The sequence below is a fragment of the Musca autumnalis genome, unplaced genomic scaffold, assembly GCF_047663935.1.
Source record: "Musca autumnalis isolate F117 unplaced genomic scaffold, ASM4766393v1 scaffold_1, whole genome shotgun sequence".
Taxonomy (NCBI): Eukaryota; Metazoa; Arthropoda; class Insecta; order Diptera; family Muscidae; genus Musca; species Musca autumnalis.
The window spans coordinates 34,099,796-34,122,853 of NW_027411644.1; the positions used below are offsets into that span (position 1 = coordinate 34,099,796).

General features: G+C 36.8%; 3 protein-coding genes across 3 annotated transcripts; 2 read left to right on the forward strand and 1 right to left on the reverse strand.

Moving 5' to 3' along the window:
* Positions 1-1,914: 1,914 nt before the first annotated feature.
* On the reverse strand, positions 1,915-6,160 carry Noc3 (Nucleolar complex protein 3). Its single transcript, XM_073963415.1, has 4 exons — positions 5,995-6,160; positions 4,268-5,934; positions 2,234-2,857; positions 1,915-2,170 (listed from the first exon to the last, which is right to left on the reverse strand). Exons 1-4 carry the CDS (start codon positions 6,001-6,003, stop codon positions 1,942-1,944), a joined length of 2,529 nt encoding a protein of 842 aa, XP_073819516.1. The 5' UTR covers positions 6,004-6,160; the 3' UTR covers positions 1,915-1,941.
* Positions 6,161-14,033: 7,873 nt separating this feature from the next.
* LOC141390463 (transcription elongation factor 1 homolog) lies at positions 14,034-14,545 on the forward strand. Its single transcript, XM_073963416.1, has one exon. The coding sequence runs from the start codon at positions 14,158-14,160 to the stop codon at positions 14,404-14,406; it is 249 nt and encodes an 82-aa protein (XP_073819517.1). The 5' UTR covers positions 14,034-14,157; the 3' UTR covers positions 14,407-14,545.
* Positions 14,546-18,367: 3,822 nt separating this feature from the next.
* On the forward strand, positions 18,368-22,656 carry Abcd1 (ATP binding cassette subfamily D). Its single transcript, XM_073971873.1, has 2 exons — positions 18,368-18,974; positions 19,139-22,656. The coding sequence occupies exon 2, from the start codon at positions 19,512-19,514 to the stop codon at positions 21,651-21,653; it is 2,142 nt and encodes a 713-aa protein (XP_073827974.1). The 5' UTR covers positions 18,368-18,974; positions 19,139-19,511; the 3' UTR covers positions 21,654-22,656.
* The last annotated feature ends 402 nt before the right edge of the window (positions 22,657-23,058 follow it).

The window sequence follows — 23,058 nt, forward strand, 5'->3', positions numbered from 1 at the left end:
GGGGTTTGGACTTCTTGTTCCTCAATTCCACGTACGACTGGCGTCCACACATATACATAGTTGACTATCCAACGTTTCAAGCTTGGCCGGAGGGTTGTCTGCTCAATGTCCTCAAACAGTGTGAAGTGTCTGACTGTATCAAAGGCTTTCGATAAGTCAAGCGCCACTATCACTGTTCTATCGCACGGCCATCTCTGGTTGAGTCCTTGACAAATATGTGGTAATGGCGTGCAGCGCAGTTGTAGTGCTGTGCTGCTTACGGAATCCATGCCGATGATCGGCAACTTGATAGCTATTTCCGATACTGGGGCGGACTAAGGCCTCAAGGGTCTTTGCAACGGGCGACAAAAGCGAAATCGGCCTGTACGATTCACTTTTGCTGTCATCCTTGCCGGGCTTCCAGACTTCGGAAACAACGAGGGTGGATAGCGACAAGTTTAGAATTTTAGTGAGATACTCCACTCCCGGCTCATTCAGCTGCTTCAGCATTACCATGGAGATTCCATCAGGGCCCAACCCTTTGGATGATTGGCAACATCATCCATTGTAAACTGTGGTGTTTTCTCCTCGGCAGGAAGAGATCTAATGCGACGTAACACTCTTTTCTTCGCCCTGTCACTCTCGGGGTGCTCGACAAACTGTCGATTGAAGTAACTTGCACACCTCTTCGGGTCAGTCAACGTAACGTCACCAAACGTGACTGAGGTCCTGTCATCCCTACTTCGGGGGTTCAAGAGTGACTTACCAATGTTGCAACTCTTCAGATGATTTAACCACTTGTTCCGCTTATGTTCGTCGACCAGCCTGTTAACTTCCAGTGTCAGCTCCCTGACTCGGGTCGTCGGGGTTGGTTCGACGAAGCTCATCACGCTCATTTGCTAATCCCGTCGTCTATGCTGGGAAGTTTGGTCTTACTTCGGGTATTCGACCAGCAGAGATATGGCGAGCGGTTGCAGCAGTGATGATGTCTCGGAACGTCCTTTCCGCTACCCGAACATCTGAAGGATTGGGCAGTTCTCTGAAGCGGTGGTTGGTGAACTCTCTGAAACCCGGCCAATCAGCTTTCTTATGATTGACGAATGTGCGGCGTTCAGAGGTAATGAAATCGGGTAGTCTGCTAATGGAGACAATTATGGGGAGATGGTCTGATCCAAGGGAAATGACGGTTTGCCAGGTAACGTCATTTGTCAGGCCAGGTGACACGATGGTTTTCCTATAGAAAATTATCACCGGCGGTAGTTATCTTATAGAGTACTATCACCAACGATAGTTTTCCCATAAAAAATTATCACCAACGACATATTTCCTGTAGAAAAAGTGCCACCAAAGATAGTTTTTCTATAGAAAAATATCACCAACGAAATTTCCTATAGAAAATTATTACCAACAATATTTTCCTATAGAAAATGATCGCCATGATATTTTCCCTTGAAAAATTACAGACAAAGACAGTTTTCCTATAGAAAATTATCACCAATGATAGCTTTCCTAGAATATCATCACTAGCGAAAGTTTTCATATAGAAAATTATGATCAGTGTCAGTTTTCCTATAAAAGGTTATCATCAATGATAGTTTAAGACTTTCTTTCGAATTCTTCTGTATTAGGGAGCTTTTCTATATTGTGGACAATAATTTCAGATCCACTTCTGCATTTGGCAGACATTTTGCCATATTCTGTCTTGAGAAGATCGTTTGGGATCTTCTGTCGTATCTTGATGAGTTTTTGAAGTTATCCATCTTCATACAAAGAACATTTGAGGAATTCTTCGACCCTTTGAGCTCGACGTTACACCACGTTTGGAAGCCATCGTGTTTCTGTAAATGCTTACGTCTATGTTTAGAAGATATTTTGAGATCTAACTTTTGAGCTACACGATTTTAAACTACTCGAGTTATAAACACTTTTCGAAAATAAATTTTCTAAACTTTTCCATTTTTTTTATTTACATTTCAGTTCCTTGTAAAAATCAAATGTGGTTTCCTTTGAAGTTGTGTTCGCTTTAACTAAATTATCCTTTAACATTTGCTTATAGAAAGGTTTAAAATCTCTACTCAAATAATCTTGGTGGCCCTTTTTAATTTTTGGTTCACAGGGTCTGGGCACGGGAATTGTGGGATTAAAAGCCATTTGGGTGCTATCGAATTGTTCAAACAGTTCCATGGCAGATCTAAAAAGAGAGCAAATTTTTATTAACTTTATGTAAAAGAAAATGAAAAAAAAAACTACTTACAATTTACCAATTTCCGAAGGCAAAGAACCCTCACCCGAAGCCGGCACTCCATTGGCTATGTGTGTGGCCATTTTCCTTACAATGGGATGATAATGCCGCTGCAACATGGTCAATTCATATAGGGCCGTACATGAGGCATTGCAATATTCAGGATCCTCTAAGGTTGGATCATATTTTCCCGAACCTATACTATCATCAGTATCTAGCAGAATTTCCAAAACTGAAGTCAATTGAAATGTGGTTTTAATGGTACCCAATGTGGCCAGTGTACCATGATGCAGGAGATTAAGACCCACAGTTAGTAGCCTTTTTATAAAGGCCATTAAACGCTGCTGACTCATGTTGCGTCGCCGCTTAACCAAAACCTCATCCAAAGTTTGTAAAATTATACGAAAATCATCATGATTTTTACCAGCATTTACCGCCAACATATTCCGATAGAAATGTTGATAGAATCGAATTGGATCAATGTTCAGTACTTCACCTTGACCCGACAAGATGACGAATATGGTTTTGATACAATGCAGCTGTTCACGATAACCCAAATCTTCTTGGGTTTCCAAAATATTGTTCAACACCTCGATTAAATCGGAGAAGAAATCCAAGTTGATAACATGGGCAAATCTGTAAGAGGTGGGGGAAAATATATTTTAGTTTTATGGTAGTACTAGCTGACCCGGTCCGCTTTGCTGGCCCGTTTTTGAGGTCCCGGTATAAACATTTACAACAACAACTTTTTTCTACAACGGATTTCTACTACCAACACACCAACCAATAATAATATCTATAATAATATCTGAAATTTCACGTTTTGGTCAAAACAGCTGTGGGGGAGGTCACCCGAGACCACTGCTTCCCCTTATACTATGAGAATTTGCATTGAAAGCTGTTATTTCGATATTTTGAAGAACTTTGGCTGATTTCCCAATCGATTGTTTTGGAATTTTGGTCAAGTGCCATTTCAAATTATCGGAATTTTACTGTGAAAATTGGGAAGTTAACCGCAATGTCTAGCTTATTGAAGCCAGTGTTTATAGCGCTTTTAAAGACACGCGTACTAACTTTAAGGATATTATCTGCAATTATACATTTTTGAAAAAAAAAAAATTGTGGACCGCGATTTTTCACTTCCACGATGACCATTCAGGGTCAGGGCAATAATTACCATAGCATTGCAAAAAATTTGTAAACAATAGGTTGAAAAATATCTTCGATTTTGCTAAAAAAATTGTGTGGGAGGTACCCTGGTCACTCCACTGACCACTATAAAAAGTAGTTAAAAACCTATTCTCAGACCTACAAACTCCACATACAAAATTTCATCAAATTCGGTCTAGCCGTTTCGGAGGAGTTCAAAGCCGAACACCGTGACAGGAGAATTTTATATATATATAGATATAGATGTTATGTTGGGAAAAAGTTGAGTCTCAGAACACCACTCGTATCTGATGGAAATTTTGTCACAAGTCTAATTTAGGAACACCTATCGAATCGGTTTGAAGTCGCCACCTACTCTCAAAAATATATGTATATCCTTTCAGTGGGGAGTCCATACTTCCAGAAATATATGGGTCATGCAAGTAGTCGGTAATGTTTCGGTCAAAAACCGCACCTCGGGAAGCATAAACTTCCCACTGAAAAACTATACCAGCCTTATTCTGAACCTGAACTCCGTTAAGTTAAAACGGCAGAGAAACAAAATTCACCGGGAGTTTCCATTCAGAATAATATGGGATTATTCTGAACGAAAATTCCCCGTGATTTGTTTCACGTTCCCCCTTAGTTGAAACGGCGGAAAGACAAAACTCCCGGGGAATTTTCGTTCAGAATAACCGCCATAATCTTCGTGATAAGAATAACAACTACTTGCTATGGTAAAAATTTCAAATCGATTGAGGGGAGCTTCTAAGCAAGACTTGCTTCAAATTTCTTATGATTCAGTGAGTGGAAATACCAAAAATATTCGGCGGAATTCTTTGTGGAGTGCTGTTCCTAAACCAACTTAAATCAATTCATTAAAAACATCCAACTTACTCTGCCAAGCCCTCCAAAATAGCACTCAACACCCTTGAGGTGGGATCATTTTTCAAAACTCTAAAATAAATGTTGAACAACATCTTCACAATTTCCGTCAGTTTGGCATGTTTTGTTTGCTTGTTCTCTTCCGCCCTTGTTTCATCCAATTCCTTATTCAACTCCGCCAATTTCTTACGCCTTTTACGTTCCTTTTTCGATAAACTCAATAGCCTCTGACGATGTGCCTCCAATTTCTTTTGTTTCAATTCATTTTCCTTTTCTGCATCCAAATTGACATTTTTAATTTTCAAGCCCATCAAACAGGTGATACACTCCAAATGGACAACATTATTTTTACTTTTAATTAAATGATTAATACGTCGTATAATAAACAAGGTCATGTCCATTTTCTTATCGTTGGCGAAAACATAACGGAAACAATTGTGCACAGTTTCACGCATACGAGGATAGTTGCAATTCAACATATACACCAGGAGTTGGGCTATGTTCTTGACATAATTGAAATATGGATGAGACATTAGCAGGTCACTCATACCCTGCACTGCAACTTCAGCCATTTTAACTGCTTGCGGTGTAACGCGACCATGACCTTTGCGATTTACCGCAGCCGTAAGTTTCTCCAGACGTTGTAGAAACTTTTTGAAATGTTGTAGTAGGGCATTTTCAAACGTGACTCTTTCCAAGGTGGCTTTGCGCACAGTTTGCATTTTGGTATCAACCTGGCCGACACGATATTCTGGTAGAATATCTTTGAAAATCTCTGTTAACGAAATAATGGCCACTTTTCTTACGGTCAATAGGTTGGGTACTCCAGCCTTATTGGTTTCATCCATTAGCTCAAACAAGGCATTAAAGTTGCGCATTTTATCTTCAGGTTTTTCCAAAATACCCGAACAAATGATGCCAATGCGATATTTTTGTCTTTCGATTTCTTGCTGGCGGGCAATTAACAAGTCTGTGGTGGATACCATTTTCTTTTCGGCCACCTTTTTGATGGCATTTGTGTCCTCTTCATCGTTGACCACATCATCATCACTGTCCTCATATTCGATGTCGGCAGCATCATCTTCGTCTTCTTGTCCCTCCTCGCCAGCTGCCTCTCCCTCCTCTGCATCATCAACCTCTTCCGTTGCCTTCTTGGGCTTTGGCTTTGGTTTATAATCAACCTGGGTGGTACGTGTTATAATTTGTCCTTCCCTTGTCTTGACAGGCAACAAATCAACCGTTATTTTCTTTGTGGCATCTTCCAAAGCTGTTTCATGGGCAAATTGTTTTTCCAAGCCCACAGCATGTTTTATGTCATCATCATCAGCCTCATCGCCAACAGCGGCGGCATGTTTACGTTTCCTATTTCTACCTTTTTTCATGTTCAAATATTCCAAATCTTCACCATCCAACATATCGGCCACATTATCCAAAAGTTCATCCTCATCCATTTCATCATTATCCACATCGGCGACAGGTAAACCCATGGCCGAACGTTTATTTTGTTTCTTCCGCTGAAACAGTTCATCCTTTTTGTGCGCCTTTTGTATGAATATGTTTTGGCCTCTTTCCTTGGCTGCCTTTTGTTGTGCCAACTTTTGTTGTTGCTGTTTGTTCAATGGAGCCTTGCGCTGTTTGAGATGTGCGGCACGTTTTACCGCAGAAATTTTCACCTTTTTCTAAACACAAAAATGGAGGATTAGAGTTAATTTTTTGTGCAAAATATTTTCGATACTTACTGTTCCCATTTTGGTGTTCGATTGCTGTTGTTTTTTGTGAATTTATTTAGTTTTTATTTAATTTTCTCCCTAAACAAGAAATAATCTGTGAAATTGAAAAGAAAAACAAATGAAATGACAGTTCATGTTAGCACATGTGGAAGCAATGACATTCCAGTGTGTTTACATTCACTAACAGTGCGACCCCTTTTAAAAACGTCTGATGATAATAATTGCTCTGTACCAGAACCTGCAAGAAGCTACTACTTTTTACTACGATAACATTTTTTCCATTATGTTATCGAAAAAAATTGTAAAAATTAGTAAATTCTTGCAGTGCTGGAACAGACCAAAAATGAACAGGCGCATGGTACAATTAGAAAGGTAGATGCCTCAGCCCAGCTGATCGAATCTAAAACGTCAAAAAACTAGGAATTCGCCGTGAAAAATCAAAACAAAAAACCATATGATTCGGTAAGTAAGAGATAGCATGTCTACACTTTATAGGCAAACACAAGCGATAAAAAGAGACAACAAGAGACCATTTGGCGAAAATGTTGACAGTTTACATTACAAAAAAGTTGCTTTGTTGTAGCAATTCGCCGATGCATCTACCTTTCTTATTGTACCATGAACAGGCGCATACTTTGTTCCCTTAATTTTATGGTAAAAAATAGAAAACTGTTAATTGGTCTGTTCCTTTACTTTTGAAAATGGTAAAACCGGTAAAAGTAGTAAAAGTTGTAAACTGCTTCCATATGAATTGTATGATCTCAGAAGTAAAGGAACGCTTTTCGAGTAAAAAGTGGTAAAAGTTGAAGATTCTTGCACGTAAAGGATCAGAGCTAATATTGCTCTCTCGTGGACATTTTTACCAGAAAAGTAATGGTACGTTTACATATAATCGGATTTAACAAACTCACTGGGTTTCAAATGTCAAATCCATTGGGTATACGTCAAATAAATCCTCATAAAGGAGGTTAACCCGTCAAATATAAACAGGCTATAAAGGAACAGAAAACTGGTAGATGTGTTAACAATGTCAAAAAGAAACATAAAAAATCAAATTTCTCTTTTAAATCTCTTTAGTTTTTGTTAATTTTTTACTTTATTGTCAAATAATCGTCAAACAAATGTCGAAAAATCAGTTCTACCAGTTTTTAGCCAAAGAAATTTGTCTGGTACCCTGCGGTAGAACAGAATGCCATTTTTATTCTTTCTCTCTCTCTCAACTTTATTCAAAAAGTACGGGAACAAAGTTTTTAAAGAGATCATCATTCAGCGCCATTTTGGTTTGAAAAGAAGTAAACATTTTACAACTTTTTTGTGTACGGGAACGGTTTTTCGGGTAAAATGTGTAAAAGTGGTCAAAATTGTAAACAATTTTTAGTTTATGTGATCTAAATGTATAAACACATCTGTCAAATCAAGAAAGAACTATTATAAATACCGTTAATAAAAGACTGTCAACTGCCAATTCCTTTGCGTATACGTCAAATGAAAACTCATCTGAAATCCATAGGGTTTCATTTAACGTTTAAGCAATGGAATTGACTGTTGAAATAGAGTGGATTTCGTAAATGTAAACAAAGCATAACATTCTCATAATGGCGCAATATACAAGGTGGAAGGCCAGCTGTTTTCACTCAAATTATTAAATTCATCGCTATCGTGAATTATTCGTATTAAAATATAAAGAAAATTGGCAACTTACAAGATCTATTTATAAGGTCACGTAAGTAGCACAACAACAACTCTATTTTGGCCGAAAATTCTTCAATATGTCAAAATGTTTGTTTACGTTTTCATACAAATGATTCACAATAGGTGTGTCTTTTTACGTGATAATTTGTAATAATTATTACGATATGTTACTAAATGCTGTCTTTTTACACAAAAGTTCAGTAAAAGAGAGCGAAGTGAGAGAACAATTTTGACAGTTGTTTGCTGAGAAACTGCTAAAAGTTGCTGAAAGAATTTTTCCCAGCAACATTTAGCAAGTTCGATCAGCTGTTTTTTAATCATCTGCTAATGGTCGGCTGCTCAATGTTTACCTTATTTTTGGGGAAAAATTACCATAAATATTACGATTCATCTATATTTATTGATTATTTTATTAATATATTTAATTTTGTATATATTTTGCTTAAAATTGAAGAACTTTTTCATTGCTTTGGAGTTAGTTTTTCTTTCATGCATTGGCGCCAATGTTTTTGTTTTGGTTATCAACTGTTATCTTGCTAAAGTTTACTAAATGCTGTCTTTTTACATTTTTCTCTATCAAAGAGTAAAATCTCTTACTCTCTGAAAAGAAGTTACTGAATAATTATTACTGAAAAAGTAAAAAGACACAACTAATAACAAAAAAATTGACAGATTGAAACCAATCAGCTGGTCGTTTTACGCCACCTTATAATTTCATCATGGCAACTTAGAAGAACTTTCAATCAAAATATTTTTGTTGTTGTAGTTTCTGTTTCACCCAAGGCATATCGACCAGTTAGTGGCATCGACATATGTATTTGTAATATGTTATGTCAAAATTTTCTTTATGTTGTTGGGTAAATTACAACAAAAATATTTTTTTTATAAAGGGATTTGACACTTTATGTTCGAACAGCTGGTGTGTGCCATGGTTTCACCTTATTTATTGCATCATGGTTCTCATTACGGTACAAAATTATTATTCTACCAGCTGGCGGAAAAATATGACTTTTTATCGTAAACGTTTTCTAAATTGCCGGCCTTCGGTCAGGGAATTCAGAGTTTCTCCTATGGACTGGAGCAAATCGCGCATGAACAACATTTTCTTTTCAAGTAGCAGTAGTGCGATTCTCTAACTCATTTTTTGAGTTACCGACAATTGTCGGTAAAATTAAAATGCTTATAACATCGGTAATTACCGGTAAGTTAGCGACGAATAAAAAACTGTCGTAAAGTTCTACCGATAGCAAGAGTGTTGTAAACTTTTATTGAACTTTTTCATTCATGATTATGTGTTTTAATTCTACCGATTTTTGTCGGTAACTCAGTTACTGAGTAGAGAATAGCACTACAGGCCTTTACAGAAATGAATTTTCGGAACTTCAGAGGACCATATCTCGTCAACCATATCTATCACTTTATGTTTTTGTAATCAGGATGAAAAGATCTACCTGTGGTAAAACTTTCAGTAGTGCGATTCTATTACTCATTTTTTGAGTTAACGACAAATGTCGGCAACCCTATGTCTGAGTGAACGCGTGATAATTTCGCAGCTGATCGTGTGCTAAATAAATACCTATCCTGAAGCATTCTTGCTATTGTTTTGGTTTTAATGTATTGCGAAGTTATTTTTGTCTTCTAAATAATTGAAGTTTCTTGGAAAAAATCACTAAAAACTTTGAATTTACATAAATTCCACTGCCTTGGTGTTGTGTAACTTTTGCTGCATTTACTTTGGTGACATTTATCAGAAATACCGCTGTTGCTTGAATTTTGTTGTTGCTGCTGTCTGTTGGTTGTGTTGCTATTGAAATGCCGGGATCTAAAACAAATAGAAATGCTTCTAAATGTGGTTTGTGCTCTAATTCCATCACCAAGACTCAAGGAAGCATTGAATGCAAAATTTGTTGCCAATGGATCCATGGACCCTGTGCCAATCTTTCTGAGCAGGAACTTTCAATGCTGAAATCTATTAAATCGTCTTCTTTTATTTGTTCAGCCTGCTCCAAGAACCTGAGTAATGTACGAGGTAACAATGCTGTGGTTGGTGACATTCGGGATCTCCGAAAGCAACTTGATAGTTTTGTTAGCGTTCATCAATCTGAGCTTACGGGCATTAAAGATGCAATTGATAATATGAAAGACGAAGTTAGCCTTGGACTTTCTCAAATCAAGTCTGATATTGCTAAATGTAATGACCGCATTAACAATGTCGAATTATCGATGTCATCTAAGGTGTCGGCACTAGAAGCTGAGAATAATATCCTGCATCGTCGCCTTAACCGCTCTGATTTTATTATTGGTGGCTTGCCTGATGGTATTGATGACCTGTTTGTGCCGGTGAAGTCTGTTGCCGAATTCTTCAATGTTAACATGAATGAAGGTGATGTCAATCTCATTTGCTATATTCACAATAGAAAGCAGATATTGGTCAAGCTCAATAGTGTTTTTGTACGAGATGAAATTATGAAACAGTACTTCAAGAGTCGCAACCTACGTGTATGTGATGTTATTAAGGATGGTCCTGGTAGTGATATAACTGCTCGCGTGTATCTAAATGATCACTACACGCCAGCAGCTGCAAACCTCAGTTCAATATGTGGCAAACTTCGCCGACTTAATGTTATTTCGAAATATAAAATTGTGAATGGAGATAAAGTTTTGGTTGAAATAACTGACTGTAATGGCGTCAAGATGAAGAGAGATGCCAATTATTGCAGTTCACTACTGCGACAAACTGAGGCATCGTCTGTTTAGCAAGAGCTTTATATACTTTATATGGATTGAATGATCTCATATCTTTTCTCATGATCAGCTGTGGATTTGTATTTTGAGACAGTATATTTTATATTAAAATATGTGTTATAAATTTATTATAATTTTTTTATTTTTAGTATATTTTGTTTGGCCCCCCTTCACTTACTTTTTTACTCAATATGATGTCTTCTAATACTAACTTAGGTCCGATAGTTAGCAGTAACACATATATTAAGTCTGTTTTACGACCATTCCAGAATCAACTAAAAATAGCTCATTGGAATTGTAGAAGCCTTAAACCTTGCCTAAAAATGAATGAAATTAAAACAATTGTAAAAGAAAACGTTTTTGATCTTATCGCAGTTTCTGAAACATGGCTTTCGCCAGAGATTTCTGATGTAGCAGTATCTATTCCAGGGTTCAAAATGTTACGCAATGATCGATTGATTCGTAGTAGAGGTGGAGGAGTTGCGATTTATATATCCAATGGTCTCCGCTTTAAGTCAGTCTTTTCCGTCTCTGTTCATAACTGTGAATCTCTATTTATTCAATTGGAAGTCGGCGGCTTAGGTATATTATTTGGAGTGGTTTATTTGCCTTCCGGTAATCTCGATGGATTTGAATATCACCACCATGAACTCTTTTCACGTTATTCTGATATTATTACAGTTGGAGATTTCAATTGTAACTTATTTAATACATACAGATCAGATGTACTTCGCTCGCTATGTTCTCGTTTCGATCTATCAATCGTGCATAACTCGAAACCGACTCATTTCGACTTAAGGAGTAGATCAACATCGCTCATTGATTTTATGCTTGTAAGTGACATTTCCTTAATAACTTACTCTGATCAAATTCAATCCCCTGTAATTTCTGATCATTCTTTAATATTTGCCTGTCTTGCTGTGAACTTTAGGACACATATTGGATTTGTTGAATACCGGAATTATGGCAAAATTGATTGGGATTGTATGTTTTCGTTCATTAATGATTATGATTTTGGCAATATTTTCAATACCACTGATGTTAACACTAAATATGTAGAAATATCATATCTTTTAAATAGTCTATTTGCACTTGTACCTATTGAGAGGAAAGCTGTTAACCCTCGTGATGATCAATGGATGTGTTCGAGGGAAATTCGTTTTGCGAGGTCTCTCAGAGATCGTGCATATCTTGTATTTCAACGAGATAAATCTGAGTTAAGTTGGAAAATTTATTGTCGTTATAGAAATAAAGCTAAGAACATTATGCGGAAGGCGCGCAGGCTATATTTCACTAAAAAATTTAGAGGCATAGATTCTTCGGACTTGTGGAGATTGTTAAGAAACTCTGGTTGTGTTGATTGTGATGATGTTGGAATTGAAATGGATCCTAATGTTCTCAATACTTTCTTTGTTGGTCATTCTTCTGTTGAAGAGATAGTTAGTGTCGATACATCATTCGACAACAACAATCGGTTTTCTTTTGCATGTGTAAGTGAGGGGAATGTTGTTTCTGCTTTGGATAAGGTTAGATCCAAGTCTTTAGGAGTTGATTGTATTCCAATATCATTCATAAAACTTATTTTTCCTTATTTGTCAAGTATTTTTACTGACCTTGTCAATTGTGTGATAATGACTTCGTCATATCCTCAAGATTGGAAAAAAGCACGTGTTGTGCCTATACCAAAAACTAGGTACGTCAGTGGACCCGAAGATTTTCGGCCCATTTCGATCCTTCCTGCCATTTCCAAAATTATGGAGCATGTTCTTAAAGACCAGATAATTCAGCAGTGTTCCAGCAAAATTTGTCACTCTCAGTATGCGTTTCGACGAGGACATAGTACAACACATTTGCTTCTTAGCCTGACTGATAGCATCCGAGAGAATATTAATGTTCGAAAACTTAGTGTTCTGGTATCTCTTGACCTGACTAAGGCATTTAATTCCATTAACTACAACAGACTGATCTTCAAACTATTACATGAATATAGATTCTCTGATACTGCATGTAGACTTGTTCTGTCATATCTGACTAATAGAACCCAATATGTAACTTTTAATGGCAACCAATCAGATTGCTTACCGCTTTACTCTGGAGTTCCTCAAGGTTCCGTTTTGGGACCCCTCCTCTTTATACTCTATGTGAATGACTTGCCCGTCTACACAGATTTTCCTAATTGCAGAACATTTATGTTTGCTGACGACATTTTCTTGTTATTTAGTGGTCGACCATCTTCGCCTGCAATATGTCAAAGTGATATAAATAGCTGTCTCCGGAACGTAGTGAACTGGACCAATAATAACTCATTGTCTATAAACCCTGCTAAGAGCAAAGCTGTATTATTTCGACCTTCTTATCATTCTTGTCCTGAGTTTCATATATTTATTCAGAATAATAGAGTGCAATTTGTGGACAGACATAAATGCCTAGGAGTCATTTTAGATAGTGGACTATCTTTCAGATACCATATTGATTCACTATATGGTAAAGTGTTAGGTACTTTGCGTAAAATTTATGCCTGTGGCATGTATTTGCCAGTCCATATTAAGCATAGAATTGGACATGCGCTATTAATGTCTCACATTAATTATTGCTTGGAGGTTGTTTCGGGTACATTTGGTATATACCTTAATAGACTTAGGAGACTTGCCAATATTATTGTTCGGTTTGTTTATAACATTCCTAGAAGGAATCATGTATCTGAGTTTGTTGAAAATTTTCTGAGATGTTCTTTTGATTCGTATGTTAATGTTCGCAATTTATCTCTATTTTATAAGATGATTAGAAATAGGAAGCCTTCTACATTATATAGAGCATTTGACTTCACCCACTCTTCAAGGAATCCTCAAATATTTATTCCTAGAATTTGGAAGAATATTTTTGGCCGATCATTTCGTGTTCGTATTGCGCGTAGCTGGAACGTATTACCTCTGGAGCTACGATTATTTTCACACTCAAATAACGTTTTTAGGTTGAAACTTCTTGAATTTTATAATACCTTGAATTGATTAGTACATTGGTGTTACTGGTATCTAGGACAACTATTGTCAGTAATTATTGATTTATTATTGTATGGTGGGGCCATACTTAAGGTATACTCATTTAATTTTCTGAATTTCATGAAATTGTTTATTTTTTAACGTAATGTTACTTTGCACTCGGATGTTTTTATATAATAATGTAATATTTTTGGCCTTGTAGGCTTTTTGTTACATAAATGAAATAAATAAATAAAATTAAAACGCAAAATTATGAGTGAAAAGTTGAAATAAAGGTTGACAACACTGTTGCTATCGGTAGAACTTTACGACTACTTTATTTTGGTGGCTAACTTACCAAAAGTTTCGTTAATTACCGGATTTATAAGCATTTTAATTTTACCGATTTTTGTCGGTAACTCAAAAATGTGTTATAGAGAATCGCACTACATATTAATAATAAAATTATTCCCTCACTCCTTCTCTTTCTCATTGAAAACATTCGTTGTGAAAGACAGCTCCCTGCCTGACTCATGTAATAACATTGACTTAAATTTCTCTATGTGTACATTACGTATGGCACTAATTGCGTTGAGAAATAGAAAACAGATGCCGCCTCACAAACATATGGCAACACGAAACTAACACATATATTGACCATACGGCAAAATAATAAAAAAAAAAGAAAACTCCAGCGCGTCTTCTCTCTATAAAAAAGTAATAATTGCGATAATTTATTAGAAAAAGTTCAATTACAATGGGTCGCCGTAAATCAAAAAGAAAGCCACCACCAAAAAGAAAAAACATCGAACCACTGGATCAACAATTCAATTGCCCTTTTTGTAATCATGAACTTTCGTGTGAAGTTAAAATGGACAAAACGCGAAATACGGCCAAAATAAGTTGTCGCATATGTCTTGAAGAATATCAGACCAGCATTAATTTCCTATCTGAACCCTTGGATGTCTATAATGATTGGGTAGATGCATGTGAAAACGCTAATTAAAAGGACACACAATCATCATACACACATAGCATGGGACTCTACAGGACAATGGGATACTGTAATGTAACAATATATAAGTAGAATTGAATAATTAATGTATTTTTTAATATAAATATAATATAGTTTATTATAAAAAAGACGGGAATTGTGTATTTATTTTTGTTATTGTATTTAGTTTCGTAGAGTAATTAGTGAAATTTTTACCATTTCTCCATGCCCGACCGGCTTAGGGCAGTTTATGACACTGTCATGCATCATTTTGTAATTTTTACCACTTGTAGTTTTCTTTGAGCGGCAAGTCCTCACTTTCCCTCCAAGTGCTTTGGTAAATTTTTCATATTTTTCTGCAAACTGTCACTTAAGAAAAGATAAGCACAAAAAGGAGGCTGTCGTCGTCACAAAGGAAAACTGTAATTTTTAAAATAATTTTAGTAATTTATTGATTAGCTTAGCTAATTTAGCTATGCCATAAGGAAGAACTCCTGTAGTACTATTCTCTAACACATTTTTAGCTACCGACAAAAATCGGTAAAATTCCCCCGTATTCTTTTACTTAAACCGTGCTACTCATCAGATACACACTTCTTATTTATCACATGTCACCACAGGGCTTGAACAGTTCAGTTCGTTTTGTAACTCATCAGCTCCTACTTCATTTATAAACTCCATCATTTTTTCTGTTTGTAACTCATCGAAATAATGATTTGTAATCTCAAGAAGTATATATGTATGTATTTTTGATCAGTTTGAAATTCTGGGTCAATCTGTTGTAATCATTCAGGCGGCCACAACAACCCCAGAGTGTATTTTTCTATAGGTAGGTCAATTTCCATATCGGACCTGGTTTTGATACTATGAGGGCGATTTCAGGCATTTTGAAGTTTGTATCTACCTTTTTGCACAAATTGTAGGTAATGTCCTATTTAGTTGTTGTTGTAGCAACGCAAATATGTTCGGTCGTGTATTTTTTCAGTTATAAGGTTATGGTTCCTCTGCATCCAGACTCAAAAAATCAGCAACTTGGACTGGTTGCGTCCATAAAGAGTCAGAAGGCAGGTGAGTGGGGTTAGCTGGGCAGCTAAACAAATGCAGCGTATCGTGCGTTCCCAAACCACAAGTCGGGCATCAATTCGTTTTGTTCTTATGCGAATATCTGCGCTTCTGTTACGGTTATTCCAAAAGAAAAGATGGACAATGAAAATAGAAAATCTCACCTTTAAATTGCGGATCTCCATATCTAGGAATGTGGTTGCTTTGTGAAGTTAGTTGGTTAGTTTTTTTACTAGGCATCAGAGTAAATGCTATTCAGACCTGCCTGATAGGTCTGTTGATCAAGAGGTTCTCGCTTGTACCTTTGGGCCTCTAGATCACAAAAATGTGTCCTGACCTGGCTGGGTGGGAGAAGCCTGTTCTTCTGCTGCGCTGGATGGAGGTGGTCTCCGGGTACGCCATTCACGCAGTACCTTTGTACTGTCACGCAACTCCATCAATATAAATGCTATTCAGGCCTGCATAATAGGTCCGTTGATCTAGAAGTTTTCGCTTGTACCCTTGGACATCTCTCTAGCTCTGTCTTTAGATCACAAAGATCTGTCCTGACCTGGCTGAGCCTGTCCACTAGATCGTAGCAGCGATGCTCACGGCGGTAACGCCAAAACCGGTATTGCATCGACAACATCTTGTGGTGTTGATGTACCGGTAAAATCTGCGTCTCCTCATGAGGATTATCCACTGGTGTCATTTGTTGCACCCTGTGCTGCAGTCATCGGGGAGGCATTTTGGCAGGTTTGAATATTGCCGCTAATAGCTGTGGCTTGCACGGTCGAACGTTACACCCAATAATATGAGGTAGATATAGTGGTCGGAATCAGGGCACTATCGACCAATATGTTTCAGCCGTCCAGCTGGTGAACTGTGGATGTAGCGGAGGATATTTTCTTATTCCTTAGATAGAGGAACTGCTCTAAGTTGGTACTGTTATTGTTTGTTACTCTCTATTGGCTTAAATGTCGTTTAGGGGCACCTCTCGGATCAGGCTGAAATTTTTACAGTAGATAGCCCTTGGCATTCTGAACACAACGATATATAGCTTTCCGTGGGGAAGTCCATCCTTCCCGAGATATGGGCCTTGACATTTTACAATTCTAACGTGGGCAATATGGGCATCGTTTTAAAGCTTATGGAGAGTACTTTTATGTACGCGACCTATTTTTACACCTGTTTATAGGAGAATGTATTAAATTCCTGTTCAAAGCCGGCTACTTAGGAAACTTCAAATTTACAAGAAAGTTTTGTTTGCGTAACCCACTTTTGTCCCTGCCCATAGAAGAAAGTCTTAAATCCCCGGCCTAAGGCCGGCTACTTGTGAACACTTTCAATTTAAAAGATAGTTTTGATCGCGTAGCTTACTTTTGTCCCTGTCCATGGGAGAAAGTGTTAAATCCCCGGCCGAAGGCCGTCTACTTAAGAACACTTTCAATTTAAAAGAGAGTTTTGATCGCGTAACCCACTTTTGTCCCTGCCCATAGGAGAAAGTCTTAAATCCCCGGCCGAAGCCCGTCTACTTAAGAACACTTTCAATTTAAAAGAGAGAGACCCTGTCGATAGGAGAAAGTTTTTGACCCTATCCATAGGAGAAAGTCTTAAATGCCCGGCCGAAGCCCGGCTACTTAAGAACACTTTCAATTTAATAGAGAGTTTTGATCGCGTAGCCCACTTTATTTATTATTCGCGAGCTTTAAATCGAGTCCTATATTGCATAGGTTTTAAAAATAATGGTGATAAAAGTAAAAAAATCAAGACCCATATCTCGGGAAGTACGGACTTCCCCACGGAAAGCTATGTATATATCGTTGTGTTCAGTGTGCCAAGGGCTATCCACTGTAAAAATTTCAGCCCGATACCAGAGGTGCCCATAAACAACATAAAGGTCTTACAAGTACGAAATTTCCGAAATGTCAAGACCCATATCTCGGGAAGTATGGACTTTCCCCCGGAAACTATATATCATTGTGTTCAGCGTCCCAAAGGCTAACTATGGTAAAAATTTCAGCCCGATACCAGAGGTGCCCCTAAACGACACTTGTTCCCTCTCTATTTTCTCCAAATATCAAATGTCATCGAATTGTCACATTCTACTCTTCCAAAGACAAACAACCAAATCAAGAATATTCCTGCGGAATTCAACTCTCGCGGAATAGATTTCTCTCGAGAAAAGATCATAATCATTGAATTTGGCAGCACTGAAGGGTCTTTTTCATATTTTGTGTGCCCTAATTGTTTTGAAAACAAAGAGAAAATGTTAAGTGTTTGCGTTATTAGACAAAATAAGCAAATTTAACCAAATAAATTACACTTTTATACATCAAAGATGTTCAAAAGATGTTACTAATTATTAAAAAAAAACATCAATCCAAGGAGACTGTTCAATGTGCTATGGAACTGCCACTATCATGAATGTATTAAAAGCAAGTGATTTTAATTAAATAATGGCAAAAATGTAAAAATATTAATTTTGAAGTAAAAGTTATTTAAAATGTGCATTATTTATCCAGTGTTTTTCAACAATATCGAACCGGTGTTTAGTATGTGCAGAATTCTCTTGTCCAATCGTTGATCAATACAAAATGTTGAGGGTGACTGAGTTTGCAAACTAATGTTATTTTGTAAAATATGTACAATTTTTAATCAATTTTAAACCTGAAATTGTTGATTTTAGTATAACACCCCAACATTTAATATGTTTACATCGATCTAGTTTTACAATATTTTTTTTAAATATGATGAATTTTTAACGGTAAAAATAAAAAAATTGATTTCCTTTTAATTAATTAATTTAAAATAATTTTTAATACATTACGTTTGTCACTAATCACACTATGTAATGTGAACCAACCTATAGCTTTTCTTTACGATAGCCTTTCTGACACTTATGAGTCACCCTGTTTGCAAAAAATGAATGTTTACAAATACAATTAAACAAAGACCTCGATACAAGGCGATAAGAACAAAAAAGACTCAACAATAGAACGTTTCTTTTGCTGTTGTATTAATATTTATTATTTTATACAAAAATAAAATAACTTTCAATTATAATTGGGAAACATACACACAGTGTCCTTGTCGTTTTCCATATACGAATAACAAAAACCACAAACCAATGATGGGTGCAATGTTGCTACATCTGGTCTGGAGTAAATAAATTTTTGATTTTTGCAAAACAAAGAAAAGAGATTTGTACTAATACGACTCTCAACGTTCAACGATTATGGCCAATTGTAACAAAAACAAATCTAGAAGAGCCTCAGTATTTATTTAATCGGGTTCTCAGCCAGCAGCAAGTGGTGTTTAGTCTAAGCAAAAGTGTCTAATAAACCCCTCAAAAGATTATGAGTTCAGTTAGCAGATAAAGAAAGAAAGACTGGAACTATTTTGTTTCATTTTTTGCTATTTGTATACAAAAAGACAGACTATGTACATATTAGTCAGTCAGTAGTAACCGCTCAGCCAGCTCGTCCGTCCCGTCTGTCAGTCAGCTAGTTGGTGTTGTACGTACATATACGTATGATGTATGTATATATAAACTTGCAACCTTTGCTTGATCTTTAAACTAATTTTTGCGCAATAATCTTACGCTATATGGTTTGTTCTCTTTTCTCGGAACTGGTCGTCGTGTGTCGCATGTCGTCCGTCGTTATCGTTTCCTGCTGCTGCCGCACTGCTGCTACTGAAGTTCTGAAATCAAATCACCATCGATCCGATCTCCAGCAGGCTACTTAATGTTTCAGTTAGCGGTGGGTGGTGAACGGGTCAAGTAGTGCGTTAAGGCCTCGTCGTGTCGAAGTGGTGCGTAGAATAAGAAGAAACAACTAATAACATAAACAAAAGATTTTTAAAACGACCGAGAACGAGTAACAAATAAAAAAAGAAAATTAAAAAAATACAAAACTACAACGAGGAACTTGCCTTACATCTCGGTGGTGGGACTGGTTTCTAGTTGGGATTTCATCAACAACGACGGAAATCGAACAGAGAATATTGCAACATACTGAATTTTCTGCAAACATACAACGAGATAGACGACAGACACGCAAAGAAGTTTCAACATGGCTGTATTTTCGAAATTCTCAGACAAAATTGATCAGCTCGGTCTTCCGAAGCCTGTGATAACACATGCCCTTGTAGGTGCTGCCATAATGGCCTGGTCCCTCAAAATGGCCGTACCATTGTTAATTAAAAATAAACGAAAGAATGAAAAATCAAACAAAAAGGTTGCCTTCCAAACACAAGAGAGCGATGAAGAAGAGAGCAAATTGGCTGAGGCAGAGAAACTGTTGGTTGCACAGAATTTAAAGAATAAAAAATCAAAGAATGAACCTGGCCTAAACAAAGAATTCTTCAAACAACTGTCACAAATGATCAAGATTATGATTCCCAAACCCATGAGTTATGAGACAGGTTTATTGGGAGTCCATACACTGTGTTTAATATCACGTACCTTCCTTAGTATTTATGTGGCCCAGTTGGAGGGTACTATTGTCAAATATATTGTACGAAAAGATGTCAAGAAATTCTTTTGGCTGTTGATGAAGTGGTTTGGTATTGCCATACCCGCCACCTTTGTCAATTCCATGATACGTTTCCTGGAAAGTAAATTGGCTTTGGCATTCCGTACACGATTAGTGCGTCATGCATATCGTTTGTATTTCAAGAATCAAAACTACTATCGTGTCTCCAATTTGGATGGACGTATTGAAAATGCCGATCATCGTCTTACCGAGGATATTAATGTGTTTGCCACCTCAATTGCCCATTTGTATGGTAGTGTAACGAAACCATGCTTTGATCTTATGCTCATTGGTTTGTCTTTGATGCGTTCCACACAGAAGATGGATTCGAATATCTTCTCTGGTCCCTTGTTGTCGGGATCTGTGATCATGCTGTCAGCCTATGTTATGAGAACGCTGTCACCTAAATTTGGTCAATTGGTGGCCGAGGAAGCTAATCGTTATGGTTATTTGAGACACATCCATTCGCGGATCATTACCAATGCTGAAGAAATTGCCTTCTATGGTGGCCACAAGGTGGAACTGCAACAATTGAGACATGCCTATAATCGTCTGGTCAAACAAATGAACAATATTTTTGTGCAAAAATTGTGGTTCGTTATGCTGGAACAGTTCTTTATGAAATACGTATGGTCTGGTACCGGCATGGTTATGGTATCATTGCCCATCTTGACGGGATCAGCTGGTGCATCTGCCACAGCCGGTGCTTCCAAAGACTCCTTGGTTAGTGACCGTACCCAGTACCTGACAACGGCACGTAATCTGTTGATTTCAGCTGCCGATGCCATTGAACGTCTAATGTCTTCCTACAAAGAAATTGTGGCCCTGGCCGGTTACACTAGTCGTGTGGCTGGTATGTTTGAGGTATTCGAAGAAACGGCCCAGGGTATTTACAATAAGAACACCGTGGCCAAGAGTAATGAATCGACAAGTTTGATTGAGTTCCGCAATGGCTTGCCTGTGGCCAAGGGTCGCATTGTATACACCAGCCCTGACAGTACAACCATATCTGTGCGCGCCGTACCTGTGGTTACACCAAATTGTGATGTTGTTGTGCCTTGTTTGAATTTGGACATTGAACCCGGCATGCATTTGTTGATTACCGGTCCCAATGGTTGTGGCAAATCAAGTTTGTTCCGTATTTTAAGTGGCCTATGGCCCATTTATTCGGGTGAATTACACATACCCAAACCAGTGGAGGAGAAACCTTGTATGTTCTATATTCCTCAACGTCCCTACATGTCCATTGGCAGTCTCTGTGATCAAATTATCTATCCCGATAGTCGTGAAGATATGCTGCGCAAAGGTGTGACAATGGAGGAACTGAGAAGTATTATGAGAATGGTCACATTGGAACATATTGTTGATCGTGATGGTTTTGATGTGGTACGTGATTGGAAGGATATCTTGTCCGGAGGTGAAAAACAACGTATGGCTGTGGCCCGTCTATTCTATCACAAGCCCAAATATGCTTTGCTAGATGAATGTACCAGTGCCGTGTCCATCGATGTGGAGAGCAACATGTATGAAAGTGCCAAACAGATGGGCATTACCCTATTGACCATTACACATCGACCCACTTTGTGGAAATTCCATACCCACATTTTGGAATTCGACGGTTTGGGTAATTGGTGTTTCCGTAAATTGGAACCTAATGAGAAACAAAAGCAGTATAATTAGAAACGCAAAAATGCAAAGTGGATAATTGTTAATTTTTTTTTTTGTTGTTGTCATTGTTATTATTATTTTTATTTTATTTTTTACTATTTTAATTTTAATAATTGAATTGTAGTATTTGTACCCAAAGCGATCCATACAATAGATGATGTATGTTTATTGTTTTATGTGTATTATTATATGTATGTATGTGTATGTTTTTTTGTTTTAGACTGTAGTGCGAAATAGTTCGGCTAATCTTGAAGATTTATGGCCGAACGTCAATGCCCCCCAATAACAACAACAACAGCAACGATATACTACTTATATTGATGGTCAAGATCAAGATAAGATGTATACACCAGATTGGCTTTTGAGTGTTATACACCTACCTATGTACTATTAGCAAGTTAGGGTGCAAATTTTGCACTACTCTTTTTCTAAGGTTAGTTAACTTTTTTTTATAAGTATAAATAACTTTTACTTTATATGTAAAATGTGTGTACTATATTGTATGTATGAATTATAACGATTTGTAGTTGCTATACAAATCTATAATCTATCTAATCTATAACTAATCGCATTAACCATAGTTTGGGACAAACCCAAAATAGAAAAAAAGCGAAACGAACCACCACCAGCCGCTGGCTGCTACTGGCTGGCTATGAAAAAGGCAAAATATCTCCCAAATGTTTGCGATTATGTTAAGTAGATGATGAAGAATATTGGAACTAAATTTAAAATTTTTGATAAGATTGCTTTGACCAAAGAATTTTTTTTGTCGCAAATTTGCTTGGTGATTACCGAAGAAAACACTCCACTAGGCAAATGATTTTTGTTTTTGAAATATTGAATTTATAAAGATTTTTCTAGGCCTCCAACCATTTTAAAATTATATTATATTATGATTTTAAAACAAAATTTTTTAATTTTATACTTTTCTTTTGTAATTATCATTTTTTTTAAATTTATTTTGTAATTGTAAAGATGATAAAAAAAAGCAAAATAAAAATCAATATAAATTGTATTTTCTGTGTTTTTTATTTATTTAGTTGTTTATTTATACAAAAAATATTAATGAAAACATTTGGCTAAATCAGCAGAATCCAATGCATGTTTTTTGGCACATTTGTCATCATGTGGTAAATCAGCAGGACAAATGTTATTGTAGCCCAAGAGAGAGAGAGAGTGAAAATAGGATCACAAGAAATTACTTTATTTTAACAACTAAAATTTAAATGTATTTAACTAACGATGAGTACAAAGGTTAATAACATCAAGACTGTATAAAACGAAACATGTATTTATTATAATTCATTCATAGATATCAACAAACAAAGTATGCCCCAATTATCCCATTTCAAAAATATTAACAGAGAGGTTAATTGCGAGAGAGGGAGAATGAAATCTGATTTCCTCATAAGAAAAA

What these genes read in the sequence shown, in the direction of transcription:
- LOC141390463 (XM_073963416.1), top strand. Translation starts at nt 14,158, where the DNA reads ATGGGTCGCCGTAAATCAAAAAGAAAGCCACCACCAAAAAGAAAAAAC.
- Abcd1 (XM_073971873.1), top strand. Translation starts at nt 19,512, where the DNA reads ATGGCTGTATTTTCGAAATTCTCAGACAAAATTGATCAGCTCGGTCTT.
- Noc3 (XM_073963415.1), bottom strand. An exon ending in ATTTTGGAGGGCTTGGCAGA is followed by an intron (nt 2,858 to 4,267) that starts GTAAGTTGGATG and finishes CACCTCTTACAG; the next exon opens with ATTTGCCCATGTTATCAACT. An exon ending in CCTTCGGAAATTGGTAAATT is followed by an intron (nt 2,171 to 2,233) that starts GTAAGTAGTTTT and finishes CTCTCTTTTTAG; the next exon opens with ATCTGCCATGGAACTGTTTG.